At 46.0% G+C, this 12,929-nt stretch overlaps 1 protein-coding gene across 1 annotated transcript in view; it reads right to left on the bottom strand.

The window, feature by feature from the left end:
- The window catches only part of LOC111154975 (kalirin), a 288,438-nt gene that overhangs the window by 99,430 nt on the left and 176,079 nt on the right, over positions 1–12,929 (bottom strand). Inside the window, exon 14 of the mRNA XM_022514930.1 lies at positions 4,911–5,106. Within this exon, the coding sequence (XP_022370638.1) occupies positions 4,911–5,106 (196 nt within the window). The remainder of the gene's footprint in view (positions 1–4,910; positions 5,107–12,929) is intronic.

Below are 12,929 nucleotides of genomic sequence, written 5' to 3'. Positions count from 1 at the left end.
ATTAACAGTGAATCTCTGGGCTCTATATCTTCACTGAGCTTGGGTAAGGACAATTCCAACGATGGTTTCTGGGGTGTTGTAGGACATAGTGAGATTAGGTACATACAGTTCTGGGCATTTAGTAGGCTCAAAATATCCATGTTTCTACTTTTTACAACATATTCGTTATTGATTACTAATGGAACTGCAAAATGGCTTGTAAAAATGTAAATATAAAATTGTACCATGAGGTATTTATGGACTTGCTCATTGTACATCATTAGCAACTGTGATGGTCTGGGTGGTCTTAGACCAGTGCTCTCAATCTTGGCTCACATTAGATCTGCAGAACTTTAAAAATCACCATGTCCTTGGCCATACCCCAGAGCAGTAACAGGAGACTCTCTGAGGGTGGGACCCAGGCACCAGGAAGTCTTAAAGTTCCCAGAGTGATTCAACATGCAACCAAGATGGGAAACCACTGGGTAAGGTGGTACCATGGCCAGCAACCCAGGAACAGAGATATTCTTTATGCTATACTCGGTCAGCAGAATGGTTGGCACTGTGTTTGTTTATGGCCCAAGGCTACAGCTAGTAATGTCACTGTACTTTCCTCTGCTGCCAGGCTGAGGGTACCACTTTAACTCCCTCAAGGAGAGAGAGGTGGCTATGGTCTAGGGTAAGATCTAGCTATTCCCGCCTATGCTACCTGGAGGTGTTCTTTGTGCCTTCATATCAGCCTGCCTCAGTGAGAGACTAGCCCTCCCCTCCTCACTCCTCATTCTGGGCCACTCCCTCAATGTAACACCTGGCTCAGAAATGACAAAGTCCTCTAATCGGGTTTTTAGATCGGCATTCTCAAGCCTGGATGTACAAGAGAATCATCTGGGAAGTTAAAAAAAAAAAATCTGGGTCCATTCCAGACCAATTAAGCAAGACTCCCTGAAGGGTGGGGCCCAGACCTTGGTCCTTGTAAGTTCTGCAGGTGATTCTGAATCTGCAGCCAGACCGAGAACTCCCGTTGCACATCTACATCCTCTTCCCTTCCACTCAGCTCCCATCAGATCCACATTCCCATGAACCCCAGAGTAGCTTCCATTTTGGAAAAACACAGGCCTTTTCTCTCCTTTTATGATGCAAGTGAAATTATTTGTAGCCCCTTATTTTTTCCTACGTCTGTTCCACCACATTGATGTTCACTCCATTAACTAAGCAAATACTCTTACTGAAAACATGCAATGTACCAGACATCAGCACTCTGCCAGATGCTGGGTATGGAAAGAGAATGAAGAAAGAGTCCTGTCCTCACGCTGTTGGAGAAGCTACAAGGACACATGGCTGCAGGAGAAGGCAGTGCGAGCTAGAATACAATTGTAACAAATCACAGATACCAAGCTTTCTTGAGCCCTTACCATGCTCACGCATTATTGCCCTGCATCGTCATGATGACCCTGTGATCTGGGTATTCTTACAACTGCCGTCTTCTGGGGGAAGGTGAGGCTTGGAAAGACTGGGCAGGGAGGGTGTGGCCGGGTCCCAAGCCAGGCACTGTTCCCCTCCCAGCCATACTCTGAGCTCTATGCTCAAGAAGAAGGATTCACACCAAACTTCATTTATTTTTTACTTATTTTCAAATGCTAGGGCTGGGTTCTTCCCAACACAGTAAAAACTTTAAGTATCATTGCCACAGATCCCAAAGATTTTCATTTAAAAACCTTGCATAAAGAAAGCTTGGTGCTTTGATTAGATCACAAAAGCAACACATCCATGAGATGGGCGGCTCTTCTGATTCCTCAGGCCACATGGAATAGTTACATGGTCAGACTGCACTGGAGAGACCTGCGGCCTAGCCACTGGGGGTGGGTAGGCTGACTCATCATGGCAAGCACGAACTAGAGGGGACTGTAGGAATCCAGGCCCACCTCCCACACTAGACAGAAGAAGAAAGGTCTAAGGAGAAAGAACGGGAACTTTCCAAAGGCAGGCTGCTAGCTGATGGTGAAACTGGACCTTGACTTCAGCCAGCGTGTCTTCTCCAACTTGACTCTTTCCAGCAAAACCTGGCCCCTCCCCACTCCCACTTCCTGGCCGAAATAGAAAATGCTACAGCTTGGAGAGAATGATGAGCAAGTGGAGCAAGTGTTCCTGTTTTGCCTTCTGTTCTCAAGGCTAGTGCTGACTTGAGCAAAGGCTTTGCTTTGGTTAGAGCCACTGGCACACCAGAGGGATTTAGTGGGACCTGCCTCAATGTCACAAATTGCACACCTGAAAATAAGTGTGTGGCACTTCCCTACTTCCATTTAGTCCTACCAAATCACAGCATAAGCCCTTCATTAATTCATCACAGAGGGCTAAACACCAACCAAAAGCTTAATTTTGTTAATTGTCTTTTTTCTAAGACAGCAGCTTATTTTACCTTGAATTCAAATATAGTTTATTAGACACATATCATCAATGACTAAGATATTTGCTGCCTCAGTTAGGGGTCTCTGAAGTCCTACATTCCTCAACCCCCCAGGGACAAGACCCTGCCCTGCTGGGCCCACCCTCAACCTCCACCCCACCCCTCAGCTCCAGCAGAAGCCTGCTCTCCCTTCCTCCGAGCCAGAGACAAGGTAGAGGCCTCCTTAGCAGGACCCAATATTCAGCAGCAGACAGGAAGTGAGCATCCCTGAAAGCCCCAGATGCATTCCCTTCGAAGCCTCCTGGACTATGCCAGCTGAATAGCTAGCTACCCCCGGCTAGCTGGGGTAGAAGCAGGGGAACAGCCAGTCCCAGCACAGAGGGCTCAAGAGGCCCATCAAGTCTCTTTTGACAAAGCCCATTTCTAGATCAGGACACTGGGTGTGGGCAGCTCATCTGCTGAGGGTGTTTTCACCCATTCAGCCCGCAAGGTGCAGGAGGCTGCCAAGCACTGCTAACCCACAGTCACAGGCCGTCTTGAGGGACTGCCAGCTCCTGGTCGGCTTTCCGTTACCATGGAGACCTGGCTCTTGGGACAGAGAGGGGCTTGCCTGGGTCACACCAGCACCTGGGTACAAAGTGCCGCAGTTTCCAGCAGACCAGCTTCCCCTCCTGCCAGATGCATCAATACCGAGGGACAAAGGTTGAGCACCCCTGCAAGGCCTCTCTGTCCCAGCCTCTCTCCCAGGTCCTGCACATTCTCTCATGGTTCCTAGCCTTAGCTGGGAGCCAGCTATCGTGAGTCTCAGGAGCGTAAGCTCTACCGTGAAACCCTGAGTCCAAGGTTCTCAGCTGCAGAGAAAGGATCATGGTTCCTCCTCCTTCCCTAATAAAACCTTGAAGATGTACAAGCCATTGCCAAGCATGTGTCTCAAACTTTCGCAGGCACATGATTTCCCTGGAGATTTTGTTAACACACAGATTCAGATTTGTAAATCTGCGATGAGGGCTGGGATTCCTCCACCTTTTTAATGGGCTCTTAAGCGATGCTGGTGCTGCTGGTCCGGGGGCCCTCACTGTGAGTAGATCCTAGATCCGTGGTGCGCCAGCACCCCCTGGAGGGCTTGGCAGAAACACAGACTGTTGCGCCCCACCCCGAGAGATTCTGAGCCGGCAGGTTCTGTGGACTTTTAAACTTGCCTGGGGATCTCAGTCCTGGCTGCGCCATGGATCGCCCGAGGAGGTTTTTCGGTTGATGCCCAACTCCCATTCAGATGTAGTTAAGTCAGGATCTCTGGGCTTGGGGCCTGGCACTGCCATTTTTAAAAGAGCTCCCAGTGCCCCCGCTGCCCCGACCCCAAGAGACTGCAGTGGGAGCGGTCCTTCCTGGACTATACTGAGTAAACAAGCCTGGGCAGCTGCAGCTGTTTGCAACACAAACAAAGAATCACGGAAGGACGATGCTGAGCAGGCAAACAGAATTTACCAGACTGTCTTTCCTCCAGTTAGAGTTAGAAGTCTCTTTGAGTGCTGTTATTTATTCTTTCAGGTCCTTAAAACAAACACTGTCCCCTATAGTCCCGTTTGGGGGCTAACGTCTGCTGGGAATCTCATGATTCTAAATAGCCTTCAGAGTCAACAGGGACATGGCCAACTGTGTTTTTAAGAGCTGATGGCCTGAACCCCCGTCTGACTCTTCCCGGAGGGTCAAGAACCAGAGGCAAGGAGGACCCGGGGCTGGGGGGTAGGCCGATGGCAGGGCAGGGTGTAGAGACTGTGTCCCAGCACTCTACTAGCATGTGTCCCTGTGAGTGACTTCTTGTCCTCTGAACTATCTGGATCACAGGACTGCCATGGCTCTCTCTGGTTCTAATACCGAAGGCCATTGTGGAGAGCACTAGGTGTCCCAGGAAGGGTTCATGCATTTGCTGGAGAGAAAGTGCATAAAGCTTGAACATGAAAAGAAGTGAAATCTGGGTGACTCCGCCGTGGTTTCTTGAGAAGTTATAAAATTCTATGACCCTGCATAAATTTTTATCAGCACTTCTAACACACACAGACCAGTGATTTAAAAAAAATAAAGGTGGGGGGCTTTTTGAGAGGCCTGAACTGGAGACCAGGAGCCACCCTGGGGGTGGAAGACAGGAGAGGGGGCTGAGGGGTTGAAGAGCAAACATCTACAGGTTTGAATACAATTCACACAGCAGGCTGGCTGCTTCTGGAGCCTGCCTGTTTGTTTCTGGAGGCCATTTTTTCTGAGTCTGTGCAAATTTGTTTTCCCCATTCTCTGCACAGTACCAGGAGACCCTGGCCCTATCCTCCTCTCTACCAGAGCCTAACTGGGCAATCTCGGACAAGTGATTCCAGTTCTCACGCATCAGTTTTCTTTAAAGTGGCAAACATCTCTGTCCCCGTGTCTGGGGGAATAAAGCGGATGAGCAGAGTGGCCATGCCGGCTGGAGTCGGGCTGGCATGCTTGTTTTCATCGTCTCCCTGTCGCAAGGAGGAGGATGGGGGAGCTCACCCACCTGAGGCCTGGACCTCCATGATGTACTGGTGCAGATCTTGCCCTTGCTGGATGACCTCGAAGGTCATGTTGTTCATGGCTAGCTTCCGCTCCGTGTGGCGCTGCAGCCGCTGCTCGGCCAGCGTCAGATCCTCCGTGTTGAAGTCATTCATCTGCCGGAGCAGGTCCTCATTCCAGGCATCCAGCTCTGCCGTCACCTGTAAGGGAATGACTGTCAGGACCGGCTCACAGCTCCATGAGAGACTGCGAGACTGAAGCCTCAGTCGCCAAGCCCATCCTTGGATCCATCTCCACTTTGCGGGTGTTGGACTCCTGAACCCAGGTGAAGCCCCAGGGCACGCCTGTCACTTCACTCTCCACTTGTTTCTGTGTCTATAGCCGCAGCCAACAAACTGCAGCAAATGCTGGGTAAGTTACAGTCCATCAAGTTTTTGCATATGCCATCCTGTTCCACCACCCCACCCCCATGACCTGAAGAGGCAGGTAGTGGGGAGATCTCCAGGTACCTCTTACCGAGAAGGAAGCTGGCCTTCGCTCAGACAGATGCAATCTGCCCAGAGCTCACCCTGCTGGTGAGGCGCACGCCTGCAGACAGAGCTCAGTTCTTCTGACTGCAAAGGCTTTGTATGCCATACCACAAGGGCTACTCTAAAAATCACATCACTGGAGAGGACCTCGGAAAGCAAATATGGAGCCTCCCTCTTTCCCAGACACAGAAACTGAGGGTTGGAGAGACCTGTGAGTGGCCGGAGGTTATACACTCAGAGCTGGTGTCCATCAAGCCCAAGGGTCTCCTTGTGGTTCCCTTATTCGATCATGCAGGATGCTCTCTGCAAAGGCTGACACCTGGACATGGTGACTCAAGGTGTCAACAGACTGCGGATGTCTAGAAATCCCAAGCAGATTATACGCTGTCAAAAGGCGTAATGATTCTACTGAAGATGGAAGCACGTAATGAATGGAAACTGCTCTCTCATGAACTTGCTAACTGGTTTCTGCCCTACACCCTCGCTCAGGTGACCCCTGGTCCACCCTCACAGAAGTGAATGCCCAGAGAGACTGAATTCTACGCTTCTTTTACAAAAGCCGCACTCCCCAACAGGACCCAGCAGAGCCGAAAGAGCACTGGAACATAATCTTTGAGTCAGAGAACTCCCTGATATGTTTACAGGTCCACTGTCGCATGCTCAAACCTGCTCGGTAGCCCTGGGACGGCCACGGCACAGGGACTATCACTTCTTGTCTGAGAAGAGGAAATGAAAGCCTCACCCCCTAGCAGTGGCACGATGGCCCAGGCAGCCCAGGCACAAATCCCAGAGCCCCTGCTCAGTGATTTGTATTATGGTGTCTCCCCCACACCACTGACATGGGACATGACCTCCCCAGCTGACCAGCACTGCCATTCTGGGAAATCAGGGGACAGGGAGTGGGGGAAAAAGAAAACCAGCTTGAGGCAGCTGGGAAATGGCATACTTAACATCCCTCGCTGGGACCGTGTGGACTAGGATGGGAAAGGCAAGCAGTCTGGTGTGAGAGGCTGCCATCTGGGGCACACGACTCCATTTGTGTCTAACAGTAAGACCTTTCTTCATGGAAAGGGTAGTTGCTATCTTGGAAGCAGAGATGGGGGAATTGTAAAAATACCATCTTTATCATCCTAGGCTCCCATCTCATTGCCCCACATCTTTTCAGGTCAACTAAGGAACCCACGGAGCTCAGTGGGAAAACCTATTACCTACTTATCCTGGGGAGTCCTTGGGGATCTGGGAACCAGCAGGCTGACAGGTAAGACAGGGTTTTGTTGTATCCCATCTTTGAAAAGGACTTCATTCTCTAACTAGAGAAGGAGTTAAACAGAGAAGAGTAAGAGAAATAATAGATTTATAATTTATGGGATGAATAAGCTTATCTAGATGAGGCCTCTAAATATATGTTTTTCCTTCCTGTATTTAAAAAAGTTGAAGTACGATTTACATATGATAAGATGCATATATTTAATTAAGCATTCAGTTCTAGGAGTTTTGACTCATTTTATCCATCCATGTGGCCATTACCAAAGACAAAATAGGAACGTTTCCATCAGCCTAGGAAATGTGCTGGTTGTGCCCCCTTCCAGTCAATTCCTGCCCATCCCCACCCCCTGGCAGGCCTCAGGTACCACTTTCTGATTTCTATCACTGCGGATATAGTTTTGCCTACTCTTGGATTTCATACTAATGAAATCATACAGTATGTACTCTTTCAGGTCTGGCTTCTTGTATCCAATGTGCCACATTTAAGATTCATCCACGTTGTCGTGTGTATGAGCAGTCCATGCCTTGCTGCTGCTGGGTACTGTCCCATTGTGTAGACAGACCACAGTTCATGTATCCATTCTCTGGCTGATGGCCACTTGGGTTGTTCTCAGTGTTTGGCTATTATGAGTATGGCTGATGTGAAAGTTCTTATTCAAGTCTTTCTGTGGCTATGGGTTTTCATTTCTCTTGAGAGTTCCCTAAAGTGTGATCCTAGGGTCCTATGGGAGGTATGCGTTTGACATTCCCAACAGCAATTCTATATCCAGTGGGAATATATGAAGGTTCCCCTCACCATCATTAGGTATCATCAGTCTCTTTAGTCATCCTGGTGGGCATGAAATGATATCTCATTATGGTTTTAGGTTACTAATCATGATGGGCATATTTTTATACACTTACTGGCCATTTGTATTCACTTTTGTAAACTGTCTTTTCACATCTTTTCTGAAAAGAGGTTAATTATCTTTGGCTCATGGATTTGTAAGAGCTCTTAATATATGCTAGATAAGTCCTTTATCAAATAAATGTACTGACAATGGCCAAATAACAGTGTTTTTTTTTAACCTACTTCTTGGCCTGTAAACTAAGAGAGATGAGAATAAAACTAAGACAACAAGCATGAAAGGAAGAACCTGTCTTTTCTTTCAATTTTAGTTTTCATTTTGTTTCCCGGAAACTGAGTCTGTGCAGGGTCTGTTTGCTGCCGGAAGGACCCCGAAGGGGTCTGAAGGTGGGGGTCTGCGGACTGCAGAGTGTTGAGAGTCCTTGTGAGGAAGGAGAAGCAGAGCAAAGCTGAGCTGCTTCATTTGAGAGAGTGAGCCTTAGAGATCTGGCATCTTGGGAATCTGAATCTACCAAATGTGAAATATGTTTAGCATTCTGAATCTGGTGTTTCTGTATTCTTTCCTCTTCCCTCCCCTCCTCTACCCTTACCACCTTGACGTCATTAAGCTGAGGGACCTTGCCTGTTATGAAGCCCAAAGAATAAGACTTTCAAGGGGCCATTCAGCAGATCAGCCTGATTCCTAAGCCCATCTTCCCGGGTTCTACTCTCTTTTCTCTCTGTTTGACTCACTCTTCCCATTATCCCCAAGCAGCGATGCCCAGATCCTTGAAATAGTCTGATCTGTGTATTTCTAATATTTGCTGGAGTTTATTTTCTTTCCTTTTTTCTGTTCCATCAGAAAATGTTCTTTCACTGCCTTCTTCTTCCTGACCTTCTTTCAGGGTACAAGGCTGGCACACAGCAAGAGCACTTTCTTTAATGAAAAACCTTCGTTTTTAAACCTGAAGCTTACCTACTGTTAATAAACAAACCTCACTTTCCAGCCTTACCTCATGTTCTGCTACAGAAACCAGTCAGCCCGTTACTCGCGGACCCTGAGAGTTGGCTCCCGCCCTCTCTAGCCTGTTTCCCTGGTGTGATAGCCTTGAAACGCTCTTGTTTTTTCTCCCAGTCTACTCAAATCCTCACTGCCCTTCAAAGTACACCCTCTGACGTGAAGAGCTTCATGACCACCCCCAGACCTAAAAGTTTTTCTCTGGCTTATCTTATAATATCAGACATAGACTTGTTTGCTCATATAGAGACCGTGAAAAGAAAATCCAGGGAATTAATTCAGCTATTTAACTCCATTTGGAAAAGAAACCTGAAAGAATTTGTTCAGGGCAGAAAGCAGGGCCTGAACCAAATGAATGAAAGATAGAACCGAGTTGCCCACAGGGCATTCAGCTTTCAATCACTCCATTTTGCTTTCTTCTTCCACTCAATTAGGTCCATCTCAGCTCTGGCCCACTCAGTTCCCCTCTTGGCTCCAGTGGCTCCTGTCTCCCTCACTCTCCTGAATTAATTGGAGCATTAGGATACAATGACCTCTTTGAGAGATACATTGGCAATATTTCTAATCTAACAACTGTCTACTCTAGAGCCATAGCCATAAGGAAAATCAGAGAAGGAGTGAAAGAGAAAGAAAGGATAAGAGGCAGTGGGAAGTGGGAAGTGGGAAGACTCGCTTCAAAATAAAGCCCAAGACTTCCCTGCCAGAGGAGATTTATTGAATCCAGCATTCTTCAGGCACAGACTGACGCGAGGGACTCGGTTTAGCAGCTGCCTTGGGCTCTGCTCTGAGGGTGCCCTCTCCACTGGCTCCTCCTACTTTCTGGGTCTCCCCTGCCCCTCCTGACGTTTTATTCTGTGCTTGCCTGAATCAAAACTCGCCTGTCATCTTTCTTCCCTTTTCCTATGGTCTATTCCCATCTATTTGGTTCTCTATTATCACCTGCGAAGTTGGAAATCCCACTGTGTTGTCCTTTTCTCCAAATCATGTGAAGATGAATCAGGATGATGACCGTGGGTTGAAGAAGGTATTGATCTTGTGCAGACATATTTCATTTATTGCACTTTGCTTTATTGAACTTCCCAGATGCTTTGGTTTTTTTTGTTGTTGTTGTTTTTTGTTTTTTTACAGATTGAGAGTTTGTGGCAACCCCGTGTTGAGCAAGTCTACTGGTGCCATTTTTCCCACAGCATTTGCTCACTCCATGTCTGTGTCACATTTTGGAAATTCTCACAACATCACAAACTTTTTCATGATTATTGTATTTGTTGTAGTGATCTGTGGTCAGCGATCTCTGGTGTTACTATTATCATTGTTTTGGAGCACCACGGACCACACTCAAGTAAGATGGAGAACTTCGTACCTGTGTTCTGACTGCTCTGCCAACCAGCCATTGTCCTGTCTCTCTCCCTCTCCTCAGGCCTCCCTATTCCCTGAGACACAACATGGAAATTAGGCTAATTAATAACCCTGCAATGACCTCTAGTGTTCAAGTGAAAGGAAGAGTCCATACATCTCTTACTTTAAATCAAAAGCTAGAAATGATTAAGCTTCATGAGGAAGGTATGTTGAAAGCTGAGACAAGCCAAAAGCTAGGTCTCTTGCACCAAACAGCCAAGTTGCAAAAGCAAAGGAAGAGTTCTTGAAGGAAATTAAGAATGCTACTCCAGTGAACACATGAGTGATAAGAAAGCAAAACAACCGGGGCACCTGGGTGGCTCAGTGGGTTAAAGCCTCTGCCTTCGGCTCAGGTCATGGTCTCAGGGTCCTGGGATCGAGCCCTGCATCGGGTTCTCTCTGCTCAGCAGGGAGCCTGCTTCCCCCTCTCTCTCTGCCTGCCTCTCTACTTGTGATCTCTCTCTGTCAAAAAAATAAATAAAATCTTTAAAAATAAAAAAAGAAAAGAAAGCAAAACCACCTTATCGCTGATATGGAGAAAGTCTGAGTGGTCTGAATAGAAGGTCAAACCAGCAACAACACTCCCTCAAGCCAAAGCCTAATCCAGAGCAAGGCCCTAACTCTCTTCAATTCTAGGAAGCCCAAGAGAAGTAAGGAAGCTGCAGAAGAAAAGTTGGAAGTTAGCAGATGTTCGTTCATGAGGTTTAAAGAAAGAAACCATTTCCATAACAAAAAAGTATAAGGTGAAGCAGCAGGTACTGATGGAGAAGCTGCAGCAAATTATCCAGAAGACTGAGCCCACATAACTCATGAAGGTGGCCACACTAAACAACAGATTTTCAATAGAGACAAAACAGCCTTCTCTTGGAAGAAGATGGCATCTAGGATTCTCAAAGCTAAAGAGAAGTCAATGCCTGGCTTCAAATTCTCAAGGACAGGCTGGCTCTCTTGTTAGGGGGTAATGTGGCTGGTGACTTGAAGTTGAAGCCAGTGCTCATGGACCATTCTGAAAATCCTATGGCCCTTAAGAATTATGCTAAACCTATTCTGCCTATGCTCCATAAATGGAACAACAAAGCCTGGATGACAGCACATCCATTTACAACATGGTTTTTCAAAATATTCTAAGCCTCCTGTTGAGACCCACTGCTCAGAAAAAAGTATTTCCTTCAAAGTATCACTGCCCACTGACAGTCTGCCTACTCATTCAAGAGCTCTGATGGAGACATATGATGAGATTAATGTTGTTTTCATGCCTACCAACACAACATCCTCTGTGAGCCCATGGATCAAGAAGTACTTTCAACTTTCAAGTCGTATTATTTAACAAATACATTTTGTAGGGCTACAGCTGCCACAGATAGTGATTCCGCTGATCAATCTGGACAAAATACATTGGAACTTTCTGGAAAGGATTCACCATTCTAGGTGCCATTAATAACATTCATGACTCATGGGAAGAGGTCAAAAGAACAGCATTAACAGTTTGGATGAAAGTTGATTCTAACCCTTGTGGATGACTTTGAGGGTTCAAGTCTCCAGGGGACGAGTAAGCGCAGATGTGGGGGAAACAGCAAGAGAACTAGAATTAGAAGTGGAGCCTCAAGATATGGATGAACGGCTGCAATCTCGTGATAAGACTTGAATGGATGAGGTATTGCTCCTTACGGAGGAGCAAAGTGGTTTCTTGAGATGCAAACTACTCCTGGGGAAGATGCTGTGAAGACTGTTGAAATGACAACGAGAGATTTAGAGCATGACATAAATGGACAAGATGAAGTAGCAGCAGAGTTTGAGAGGACTGACTCCAACTGCAAAGGAACTTCTACTGTGGGTAAAATGCTATTAACAGCATCACATACTGCAGAGAAATTATTTGCACACACACTATGTACATTAAGGACCAAGTGGGAAGGAAGGATCCAAGGCATTTCATTGTGCTGACATGCTCTAAAATACATGGGCTGTCAATTGCAAGATGAGCATCTTTCTGTTTTATGATGTCATTATTTTTATTAAGATTAGAAAAGTGAAGGCTAAATATTCTCCACTGACCTACAAGTGTAAGATGATAGGGAAAGACATACTGCCGCTAAAGAGATAGTCTTGTCGCATGGGAGGAGTTATTTGAGCTATAATGGGTTTGTATACTGATACAGGTTACCACTGTGAAACTAAAATTCACCCAAATATCAGAGCCATTTATTCTTCTTGTCTAGTCTAGTATTTTCTTTTCTGAGTTCTTGTTGTTTATAAAATCAATTTATAAAATATCAAGATAGTGAATTCTAATATAGGTTATTTTAAAGGTGTATCTGTATCAAGACATTTCTTTCTGCTTTAGAAATATATATAAAATTTGTCTAAAGAGTTAAACTATTTATTTATGTAGCTATATATAGATCTTTGGGAATATCACAAGAACTTCTGGGAAAAACAGAAGGATTTGGCAATAAAGAAATCTACTCAATTGTCTCTCATTTTTGGCAAAATAATGTAAGAGCATATTGCAACACGCCGTAATTGATGAGTTCCAATATTTAGTTACCTAATTTCTATTCTGGTAGATAATCTGTGTAATTGAATAATTTTTATGAACAATTTCATGTTCTTTTCTTCATTAACATCATGATAATACAGGGACCTTAGGTATAATCATGACTGACCTTGAAGGAGTCTCGATCGGATCCTCAGTGGTTATTTTGTCCGTATCCTTGGCTCTTAATGAGTTTGAGACCTGTGGGAATCTAATCTGTTTTGAAAAGATCTCCCCTTTGTTGAAGAGCTCCTACAACATATATTGTCCACTCATTCTAGTACTTATCAGAGCTTGAATGCCAGTGTTTTTCCTCCCGTGTAAGCTAAATACCTCATCCTGGAGATTACATCTGCTTCCCTCTCCTGAACCCCCAGCATCCTCACCAGAAATAAGAAGCATAGGCCATTTGTATCTTGATAATGTAACCTGACTTCAGGCTCACAGTCATT

The sequence above is a fragment of the Enhydra lutris genome, unplaced genomic scaffold, assembly GCF_002288905.1.
Source record: "Enhydra lutris kenyoni isolate GAN:26980312 unplaced genomic scaffold, ASM228890v2 scaffoldscaffold39, whole genome shotgun sequence".
Taxonomy (NCBI): domain Eukaryota; kingdom Metazoa; phylum Chordata; class Mammalia; order Carnivora; family Mustelidae; genus Enhydra; species Enhydra lutris.
The sequence above is the reverse complement of the archived record's forward strand: the minus strand, read 5'-3'. Positions and strand labels throughout refer to the sequence as shown.